The sequence below is a fragment of the Nicrophorus vespilloides genome, unplaced genomic scaffold, assembly GCF_001412225.1.
Source record: "Nicrophorus vespilloides isolate i.1.1-1 unplaced genomic scaffold, Nicve_v1.0, whole genome shotgun sequence".
In the NCBI taxonomy this organism is placed as follows: Eukaryota; Metazoa; Arthropoda; class Insecta; order Coleoptera; family Silphidae; genus Nicrophorus; species Nicrophorus vespilloides.
This window is the reverse complement of record NW_017097606.1, coordinates 34,556-46,655: the sequence shown is the minus strand read 5'-3', so window position 1 is coordinate 46,655 and position 12,100 is coordinate 34,556. Positions and strand designations below refer to the sequence as shown.

General features: G+C 37.6%; 1 protein-coding gene across 4 annotated transcripts in view; it reads right to left on the bottom strand.

The window, feature by feature from the left end:
- Positions 1-12,100, bottom strand: part of LOC108560549 (paired box protein Pax-6-like) — a 39,591-nt gene that overhangs the window by 16,371 nt on the left and 11,120 nt on the right. For all 4 annotated transcript variants that reach the window (XM_017918146.1, XM_017918149.1, XM_017918148.1 and 1 more), the window contains exons 3-5: positions 11,491-11,656; positions 11,241-11,421; positions 4,239-4,470 (exon numbers count right to left, since the gene is read on the bottom strand). In XM_017918146.1, the coding sequence (XP_017773635.1) occupies positions 4,239-4,470; positions 11,241-11,421; positions 11,491-11,656 (579 nt within the window). The remainder of the gene's footprint in view (positions 1-4,238; positions 4,471-11,240; positions 11,422-11,490; positions 11,657-12,100) is intronic.

The window sequence follows — 12,100 nt, the reverse complement described above, 5'->3', positions numbered from 1 at the left end:
GAATATTAAAAATATTATTTTAATGTATGATGAATATCCATCCTTTGATGATGCTAAGTTACGAAAATATAGTTGAACTATGTATTAATAATAAAATTAATTTATGTGAATGACAAGCATGACACAAAGTGCTATTGACTACAATTTTTCATTTATGCGAAATAAAGTAAAAATTATTATGATAATAATTTAATACATTCATGGAAATCACTGCAGTATTTTCGCAAATAGTTATAATATATTCTATTCTATTACAACTGAAAATAGCTTGGTTATGAAGACATCCTTTAAGTGGTATGATTTCCCCTTTGAAAGTAAATAAATACACCGTTTATTTGTCGGTTTTATTTAATGGGGGTTTGCTCTGAGAAGGTGAATGGATGAAAGGAAAATGAGATTAAACGTGCATGGTAAACAGTGTGGCTAATGTAATTCGGGTAATGAGTTCTTTTTGTATATGACAAGATAGTAAGTGGCGTTCGGCCGCTGCGTGGCGTGGCGTGTAATCAGGGCTCGGGGCCGGCTGCTGTTGCTGCGGGGGCGGTTTACAAAGTGGATGCCGCGGCCACCCGCCCCCCGCGCGTTTGTAATTTAACTAATTCGCTGCCTCCGGGGCCGCTCGCAACATTGTATCAGTTTAAATAACGCAACTGCAAGTGACACATCGGTTAAAAAATCACCGAAATAAAAAAACAACAACACGAAGAGCAAACAGCGAACCGGAGGGAGAGCGCGATTCGATGCTACCCTCGAAATTGTGTAAACAGACTGAACCTGAACCCACACCCCTTCAACACAGACATGGACAGATAGAGGACGAGCAGCAATTTTCAATTTTCATACAATATTTTCTTTTTTTTGCGAAGCCGCCACCGCCGCTGTTGTTGTTGCCACCCTGTTATTTTCGGCGCCCCCGGAGCAGCGAAACAATTGTTCAATTTGAACCAATTTACTGCAACAATATTCAATTCCACAAGCACTAATGAAATTATAACGCATTAATTAAAATTTCGCGTTCGGTGCTCTTTGTGTGTACGTTTTCCATTACGCTACACTGACTTGTCATGTTCGCCATTTGCCCCAAAACCAAAACGTTTTTCCATACACACACACTATATTTTCTCTCGCATCCCAAAACCCACCCCACCACCTTTACCAGCCAGTCGTGCTTTCGTTATTTTCATTCCATAATTTTTGAGCCACGCGTCTACAAACATACACACATACATATACACATTCGCAAAAACACAAACAACAAACACATTTTCCGTTCGTTTCAGTTTTTCGCACGGCTCGTTGGTTTGAGTGCTTGGAAAACTCTCCTCTTTCATATTTTCCCGCTTTTTCTCTCGCAACTGTTTTTTTTTCCTGTTTTGTTGTTTTTGTTGTTGCTTCTGCTGCCTCCTTCTCCAGTTCGCAATATTATTATTTTTTCGCTCTTCCGATACGTTTTGTTTTTCACTCCATATTTTGTGTGTTAAACTTTTTTTTTTGTATTTGTAACCATTACTGTTTGTATATTTGTCGTGTCTCGGTGGGCACGTGAAAAACTAATTAAAAAACTGACAGATTTCTCACCCCATTTTAGCTCCCGAGAAAAGGGCGGAAAATTTACAATTTAATAGTCCCCCTCTCTCATCTAAATATTATGAACGTAATGAAAAAAGTACGAAGAAACGTATAAACCATTAAATTCCGTACAAATGTTTTTCCTTTTGTTTATTCCTTGATTAATATTCATTATAAAGTTTGTTCGTCTCACTGACTTTTATATATTTTGATATTAAATGTATTTTTATTTCAAATATATAGTTAAGAATAGAAGGTAAAGCTTTTTTCTTCAAATTAAATTTCTTAATTAAAATATAGGGAGTACATAGTTACATAATTATGTAATTTTAATTTCAGGTACTAGCTAATCATTACTACGTTTACCGATTTCAAAAAAGAAAATATTTCAATTTATTGTGAAATATACTTTTTAGAAAATTGCGAAATGATGAAATCATTGGTTCACCAAGGAATTTAATTTAATTTAAGCTTAATACATGTAATATTATCGATTTTACATACAAAAAGTAGAATCTTATTAAAATAGTTAACAATAGAAGGCAAAGCAATTTTTCTTCAAATTAAATTTCTTAATGAGAATATAGGGAGTACATTAGTTTTTTTTATATTATTATTATCGGCGCAATCGAGGGGAATCCCCGCAGCGCGAGATCCATATCGGAACGTTCCCACAGGACCGCATGAGATTTTCCGTCCTTTCGCTTGGCGCGTCTGTTTATAGGTGGTACGATTTCGGCTCACTAAAGTCCTTGTAGAAGTACTTAGTTTCTATACACTAAAACGCTTGTAATCCGGCTTATTATACACGACACAGATTGCGTCGAACATTCCAAAACATGGCAAATCCCATGCCGTATACTAAGTCCGCAGACGCACACACACACAAACAATATGTTAAGGATTAATTCGACCATCCGGACGTTCACCCTCTTTAAAACCACGACAAAATAACAATTTTTTATACAAAATTATATGAATGAATTCGGGGTGCATTAAATTAAATTAGAACTTATATAAGAATTCCTGTATGAGTATTTAAAAGTTCAAAACTACGTCAATTTATACAAACTTCTAATAAATATTTGTATCTACAAGGGTTGCTATTAACGATGATAATAGTAATTCATTTGTAAAATGTGTGTCAATTCAAATAAAATAAAATGTAACGAAACAAGATTAATCAATGAAATTTAAAATATTACTATCATAACAAAGTTACTTAAATAGATGTAATACTTATTATTGGGAATTATATAAATTGAATAATAATGTTTCATAACAAAGCGATTCAATACGTAAATTTTGTAGTGTATTTTTTAAAATATAAATTTGGCATCCTGTCAGGATATAGGTGAATGTTTATATCTATTGTAAGTTGATAAATATCTTAACAGCGTTTATACTTCGGCGAGTAAATCCGTACAAAGGGGAGCTCCCACGTTTAGACTGCAAGCATTGGCTTTGTTGAGCCGCCTCTCAGCTCAAGTGCCGATTCAAATCCGCACAGAAATGCCAGTTATATAATACATTTACACACACACACACAGAAAGATATATACACACGAACACTTTCTCGTGCGCGCAAGATGTAGTACAACTTTTTGGATCCACTTGAAAGTGGATGTCTGAATAAAAAAGGAAACAAACCTTTCCACCCTTTGAGAATGGAAAAACCTTTCATAATTGATACAGTCTAAAGAAGACGTAGGAACGCGATGTAACCTTCTTTTGTACCATCCATACTTGAGAATCACTCGACAACAATATACAAAAATCTGACGTTGAATGAAATCGTTCGAACAAGATTTTCTCAAGTAATAATATTTTTAAGTTTGCTTTTTTTTTAAATAATTTTATATTAATATAATAGTACACGAAATAAAATTCTTTAATATTAATAAAGATTTTCTCTCCTTTGATAAAATATCATTCCATTAAAAAATATTTGAATGAATCTATACTTAATTGCTTGAAATATATTAATCATATTTATTGGATGATCAGAATATTTAGGGCATTGTATAACATGAAGATTTAGCAAATTGCACACTTAGCCTTTGACAAAAAATTGTAGTAGATTGCAAATGCACCCTCGCTGATAATTTGCAAAACAGGAAATAAGTAGAAATCATGGAAGGTCTATGGGGGAGGATTTGCGGTGTTAAAATCGCAACGGTCTTTGACGCTCCCCGAATCAAAGTGTCAACAAACAAACGACGTTACCACCAGAGGGGGCGGCGGAGACGCGGCGGCAGAGTCGGTGGCGGCAATCTGGGGGGCGTAGTGGGGTCGTCGCTGGAGCGCACAAAGGGCCCCGCGGGGACGGAATCAATACACCCCCGAGAGACATTCGCGGTGTGACGTCACGCTTCCTTTAAGCTAAATCTTAAACACTCGAGGAGCGCCCGCCACCGCCGCCTTCAGAACCATACCCCCGCCTCCCTTTCCTAACACTTTGACACACTAATCGTCCTCGACGAGAGTTACACCCCGGAACCCACACCTCCACCCCAGAGCGATCATCGCGAACGACACTAACGACAATCCAATTAAAAGTTTATTCTCCACGTAATTAACCATCACCCCATCCCTCTATGTACCGGTAACAAATATTCACCTGGCACTTCAAGCAGGCGTTAAATGCGACGTGTAATGGAGGCACTCACCTTTCTTGGAGTGAAGATCATCTGGAAGAATGGTGGGCGGCGGGCTCAAGGGCTGCAGGGGGAAGGGGCTGTTGCCAGCCGAGTACCACGGGGACGGCCTCCAGCTGCTTTGGCTACCGTTCAAGAGTCGCAGCTTGTCGTAAACCGCATCGTTGCCGGTGGTTACTTGGGGCGTTGTTGCTTGCTCCTTCTGCGCGGCCAAATTCCTCAGAACTCGATTTATCGAAGACACCTACAAAAAGGGATAGAAGAAAAATAGAAATATAAGAGTAAGAAAACCTATAAATATCTGTATTATCTCGCAGTTTTGTGGTTTGCTTTGTTTCCTTTTTCGATGCGACAAGAAAAGCGATATATTCGTGTGACTTCTACCCTATCTCTTCCGATATTTTCACTCCCTTTGATCAAATTTATACGCCACGCCATATAGTCACAAGAAACACGTTAGACAATATATACCAATAGATTAATAAGTTTTCTATCTTCCATGTTCACAGTTTATTATAATTACTGTATTTTTATCAATAAAAAATATCTTCATTTTTATTTAAAATATAGAAGTTTTATATCGATTATTATATTTATATATACCAAATAGATTATAATTATTTTTTTTATGTCGTGTAATTTTGTTCACAATCTTTTCATCACATTGAGTAAATTTAAGATCGCATTAGGTAGGTGATCTTTTCCCGGTGGATAGTTACCACCATAATTATGTAATTTTCGACTACGTTTAAGATTTCGAAAAAGAAAATAATCAATTTTTCTAATTTATTGTGAAATTTACTTTTTAGAAGATTGCGAAATGATGAAATCTTTCACCAAGGAATTTAATTTAATTTAAGCTTAATACATGCAAAATTATCGATTGGCTGCGTAACGAACTCGTAAATATCGAGGGCTCTTTCGGCGAAGCATCAATTAATCACAAGAAGATATCTGCGAGATTGAACAAAAAAAAACAAACATAAAAGGATCTCGGAATATGGCCAAAAAAAAAAGATGTGAAATATATATAGTCATAGGTGCATTGGGAATCGAAAAACTAAGGAGAACATACGTATATTGAGAGAGCGAGAACGAGGCTGGGTTCTTTAAAACATTAAGTACAAAGGGTCGCGCAAGTAGAAAAAAGGTCATAATGGATGGATCACGGGGTCGTCGTGAATAGAATGCCAATAGCTAGTGGATCCCCTGCGGCGCTTTGTGTCCCGCTCGCAAAACGAAGGGACACATACACACAAAAAGTAGTCCGAGGCGAGGATAGATGTATTCTGATGCATGAGTGCAAGAGAGACATAGATATAAAGAGAGAGTGAGAGACTGGAGAAGGACTCCGGCAAGGACTCATTGACGGGCATCGACAGCGGCGGCCCTTCCTCCCCACACATCACGACGTCGAGACTCAAGAATATAAGAGAGATTAAAAACAAAAACGGAAATCACAAAAAAAAAACGCATACATACACAGACGGCACAACGGAACGAGAACCCCTCGAGTAATTAAAACTCTCTGATATTGTTCTTCATGAGAAAAATCGAAGATTACCATTTCGTACAATGGCTGTTTGTATAACGTCGGAAATCGAACTGGTTACTTCATCTTCAAAGTAATTAATATATTATTCGAATCATTTAACTTGTTAAGCTATGTCATTTATATACACATCATCATCATCCATTGAGAGTTTAAATTTGTTACTTCTTATTTTGTTAATTTACTTAATAAATTCGATTAAGCCTTTTAGTAAATCAAATTGCTTGATCATACTATTCGAATAAAGCTAACGAGATTTGACTTGTAAATTAAAATGACAAGGTTTTTCAGTCATGCATTTTAAGAATTCTATAATTCTATTATTATTTTATATATTGTTGATATATCAGAGAGCTTGTAAATATAAGTAAAAGTAACTTTTTTCAACTTCGTGAATAAATTGTGGAAAACTAATAGCAGAATGTGAGTTACGTTTATTTAACAAGTAGTGATTTGTTTTTGGATAAACAATATAACGACGCGTTCAGCAAAGGGCGAAGCGCAAAGAAATACTGTAGAGATTGCAGAGTAAATATTTGTTTTAGGTCAAGGATGTTGGAGAAGGGCTTGGCTTTCGTCGCAAACACGCGGTAAATCTATGCACCCTTCGCACTTGTGTTTACGGTTTGCTGCCTGCCACCCCTCGAACATTACGCAGCACAATTCCGTCTTCTGCCATATAGAACAACCACCCTCAGTCTCTTTCTCTGTCTTTCCACCCACCACCCTAGAATTTCTGATTTTCTCTGTCATAAGAGTATAGTTTGCAGCAGCCTACAAGAATTTGATCTTACTAAGGTTGTGATGGTAACGTATAAAACGAAGGAGTTGAGACCATTGTCCATCCACCTCGGAAGAAGTAGAGTGAATGGATGGATTGTGCCGGACCATCGTACCGTGTGATAATAAGTGCAGGGGACGGCAGAGAAGTGGCTGTAGGAAGGCTGAAGTCGGATCCATGCATAATGCATTAGAATTCGCGTGGCCGGAAGAGGCGAACGCGTCGCGACGCCGTCCTCTCCCACCGCCAACTTCCCACTTCGCAGCTGGGCGACAATAAATATCGCCGACGGACGACTCCTTTTATATCCTGAGCGCACAGGAAGGGAAAGCAATGGAGAAGGAAGAGGCGCAGAAAAACATACAGTTGTACATAAAGGAAGAAGAATGGTGAGCCGGAAAACAGAAACCGGGATAAATATTAAAATGCAGATTTCCCCGACTGCCACATATCATTATCATTACTGTGTCATTTTCTCCCTCCGTTCGCGATTCCAACAAGACTATCGTCTTCAGCGTATCAAAAACGAAATGCTACGGTAGTTGTGAAAACTTTTCATTGTGCTGCACTTAGCAAGAATTCGCAAACTTCTCGCACAAATGTTATTGCAACCATCGCACCATCAAACGACATAAAGTTCTTTACTATTGATTTTACTATTTATCAATATAGCAGAAGATTTACTTAAAATTTCATATATTAAAATTGTCAATAATTCATATAAATTTTCAAAAGTACTTTACAATTGCATTAAGCAATAATTGAAATAGTAAATATTGTTTCAGAATATATTATTGTCGAAAGTTTGTTTTATGAGTCAGTAACTCATTGATTTTAATAAATATTTTCAGGGAATGTAATAACTGTATACATAGAATCAAATCTTGAAAACGTAATTAACTCCAGGAAATATACAACTTTACGTGAAGTATGCAAATTCATGAAATATTTATGTTTTCATTGATTTAGTCATTTTGAATGGATACATTAAATAACAAATCAGTTAATAGTACTGTTTATTATATAACGATAAAGTTATTAATTGCATTATTTCGGTGTTTTGAAGTTTAATACTAGAAAAATAACAAGATTTGGTAATAACTCAATGGTAAAATATTTAATAAACATTAAGATCTTGCAATTGGTGATTAGTTAAAAGAGAAAACTTCATTGAAATAATAGATAGTTGGAATCTATTAATAAATGCGTTGATGAATAGACGGATGCTTGATGTAAGCGGTTTTATTAAATGGATGACGAGGGTTCGCAACAGGCGATAGCCTTGTACATCCTGTTGGCATTACGCAATTAGCATTCGGATTTCAATTGCTGGCAGAGCAGGGATTTTCTGGATGTTAGGAAAATCGTTGGAAATGAGCCGGACTGGGGAAAAATCGGGCACGAGGTTGTGTCATCCTTTTCGTTTTCGTTTTTCTCCCCCGTTCCTTCGTCTCCTTTTTTATGTTTGCCCCATTCCTCGATCCATTCCCATGTTCTTCTCGTTCCCCCATCGCAGCAGGGAGAAGCATCAGCAGCAGCGGCAGTAGGCGATGTTGGGCCACCCTTCGCGTCCTCCCTTTTGCGTGGGTGCGGACCGCGCATTGATTGGGCCGACTTCAGCCAGTCAAGCGAGAGGAATCAGGTTTAAAATGCTGCCAGAAAGGCCTTCTCCTCCCAAAACCTTCCCGCACTGCCCCCGCTGTCTCCACCGTCATCGCCGCTGCCGCCGTCGCTTCTTCCAATCTTTTCCACGGAAGACTAAATAAAATACCTCCATAACGAGATCCAGACTCGATTTGTGGGACGACTCGTTATTCCATTTGCGGGACACTACACGGAAACTTCCGCATAATTCATTTTTGCCGGAGACAAATTTCTGCACGAATTCAATTTCTCGCGCCACGAAAATTCCGCGAAACTCGATTTCTTCCTGTCCTACCATCATCATCAAACATCATTTACCTTCTACTTCTTTTCTTTATTTTTTTTTCAACCAAAACGCAATTTTCTACACATTTCCTATTTTTACATATAAACTAAAGACAATTTTATTAAACTTATTTGTTATTAATAATATTAATGGATAATTTTAAGTATAATCATATTATTTTTTCTATTATTTATCTTAAGAATTGTTAATATTAAAATTATTAAATAAACTTTTGTTTATTAATTGAAAAATGATTTTTTTTTATAATTATGCTTATTGAAAAAGAAAAATTTTAATATTTTTGTAAAAGAATTTTGCCAAGTTCTTTTTTCCTGTGAAAAGTTTATAAAACATCAACAAATACTATATTAATTAAGGATATTACATTAATTTGTTTAGTTATGTGGAATAAGTTTTGAACAAGCTTTTAATTAGATTTGATACGAGCAATTAATAAATGGAAGATTATTGTTCAGCTTTGCATGAACAATATTGTAATGGAACAGTACGAGCTGGAGAATCTTTCTTTCCTCGTTATATTTCACCTAACGACTCTCGCAGCCATATAGATATTACTCTCCGGCCGTATTAAAAAAGAAAGAGACAAAGGATCTTCGCTTCCAGTTTCGCAATTTCTCTTCCGTGTATGCGGATTGTGTGTGCTATAAAGGTGAGAAAGAAAGAAGTTGCGCATTTTAGTGAAAAATCCATATACCGGTACATTTTTCCCTTTTCTTTTTCTTCCTGTTTTCATATCAACTCTCCGACTCTTTCTATTTGCGTCTTTCTATATGTGTATACGATAGAACACATGAACATTTATTTTTTTGTTTTTCTGCTCTCTCTATGCTAAGATGCGGGAGCGGCGGTAGTCGTCATCGTTGTCGGCGGGAGCGGGGACGGGGGGTGGAATGTTGCCATGGAAATTTGCATGCGTCCAATAAACGAGGATATTCCCTTTTGTGTCGGCCGTTTCCTTCGCAATCAAAAAATACTTCTCGGCGGCGGCGGAGGAAGAGGAGGAGAAGGAGGAGGAAAAGGATGGGGCGGCAGCTCGCATACCAAGGGGGTTATAATGTAAATTGACTTTCGATTCCGACAAACTGCACTTCAAACGACAGCAACAAATGAGTATTTATTGCTTTCAGAGTGAATCTCGAACAGTAACAGATTGTTTATGGATTCTTTTGAAAAGCAAATAGCATGTTTAAAGCTCATCTTTGATATTTGTAGGTGATAATAAGATATTAAATAGCATTAACATTACTATAATACTATTATCATTTAATTTCTTAAAGTTTTACCACTTATATTTTAATATTAATAATTCTTAAGATAAATAATAGACGAAATAATACGATAATTATTAATATTTTCTACTTAAATTCAACTGTTACCTTTTGTTAATGAATCTTTGTATGATTTTGATGTTTTATACCATATATATTGACTAAACACTAATTAAAACTAAAACAATTATTGATTTATAGATTATTGATTTGTTTTATATTATTAATTATTTTGATTTTCTCCCTTTTAAAACGTTACTTTGTGAAATATAAATAGCAGAGATATTGGTTAATAATATTTTGATTGACTGTAAATTTTATACTTCAGATATTAAAAATTTCTTAGATTTGTACTGCCGATATCACTGAGTTAAGTGTTTTGAGCATCAATGTTGTTAGCATCAAATCTTCGTTAGTGCTGTAGATGTCGTGTGAATTGAAATGTTTAAATGCAGAGAGAGGAGGAGGAAAAGATTGGAAAAAAAGCGTGAACGAAATTTGGCACGGGTTTTGCATGCGTTTCATGCATGTGTACTTTGCACAGAACAGGAGGGTGGAGGTCGTCTCTAATATGCGGAAGAAAGGAAGGAAGGCTCCCTCAATACGGGGGGTCGTTCTGGAGGACTGGCTGCAAGAGAGAAACCGGCGAGACGAGAGACCGGATGGATCGAAGTTACATAAGAGCCCCCCGTCACGCAGGTTAAACCGATGATTACGAAATGATTAAACGCGTTGGCTAAACTTGTTAACGGCCGGGGGTGGTGTGGAGGGTTTCGGATGGTTCACGGGGGGATGGGTGGGTGTTAGGCGAAGAGGCTCGAAGATGGCGAGTGGGGTGTTCGAGGATTAAACACGCCGCCACCCGTATCGATCGAAATTATAGACTGGGCACCCCCGTTATTAGGTTTGACTCAATTTTTGTTACTTTGCAGTTTCCCACAGTTTATTTTTTCGGGCACTTTTTTACATATCCTTTCTTGTTTTTGTATTTTATTTTTCGATTCCTCTCACTCTTTTACTATTATAAATGCGCGCGTCCGGGAGCCACGTGGCCGGGCAATAAAGGAAATCGTTCCTTTTCCAACTGAAAAAGGGGTCGTAATATGCAATGTGCAATAATCCGCCACGTGGCGGCCGCGTGCCATTCTAAATTACGATATCTAGCATCAAATTAAAACCAGATTTTCCAATAAAACCCTAATCCCTTTTAATATTGGCACCCTTACAGCTTTTTTATGTTCTGTTTGAAATGAAGATGTGTCATTACTAACAGTGTTGAGTGTAAGTAACGACACATCTTGATAATGTTGAAATACTCTGAAAAATGTAATTCGTACAAGCAAAAAAACATCTAACAGATGAATTCATATTTTAAGGAATCATTGGTATGATTGGGTCATAAACAAATAAAATTTGCAAGTGATTCAACATATGTTAGTGTGTATATGAAATAGAAACTTACGCTGGGGATGTTGTCGTTTGTGCAGACCGCCTCTTGCAGCAGCCTATCTCTGATCTCCCAGGCGAAGATGGAAGGACACTCGCGTTTGTAGGCGGATATCTTGGAGACCACCTCGGCGGTGGCAACGCGCGGCTTCGAACCTCCAATGGCCCTCGGTCGAATCGAACCAGTCTCGTAGTATCTGGAATATCGGGTATGCTTTGCATGATCATCTCCAGATCGTTGGACGGTCGGAATTCAAATCTCTCACCTTCCGAGGATCTTCGAGACGCAGCCATTGGACACCTGCAGGATTCGGGAAATATCGCACGGCCTGGCGCCAGAGTGCGCCAATTCCACGATCTTCTGTCGCGTGGAATCCGGCAAGGGACGTCCGCTGACGAAAACACCGCCTAGCTGGTTCACACCGCTATGACCTGGGCCACAGTACCACGATTACAAAGGCAATTCAACATTTCGACTTTCAAAAGGGTTGTTAAAGGCATAATGCTGCGTCCACACTACCCGTTACTTGAAAATATCATTCAAACATACCAACTACTATTGATGAAACTTATATAGCAGTTGGTACACTTGACTTATATGTTACGCATAGTGAGGATGCAGCATTATATTTTTATCTTCACTCTTTACTAGTTTTTTTTTTTGTGTTGTTGTTATTTTGTTTTAGGTGTTGCTCTTCGCACTGTGCTTTTTATCAAAACGGTGTGACAAACAAGCTATAGTCCGATGTCGTCAATTGACAATAACCTTGCTCGTCAACGAGGCCACTATTGAGCTGGCCGAAGTCGCGGTTCCTGCCGAGTTGCAAAACAACGATCTCGGTGTGTTCGAGCTGTTTGTTTTGCAACTGTTGGGGT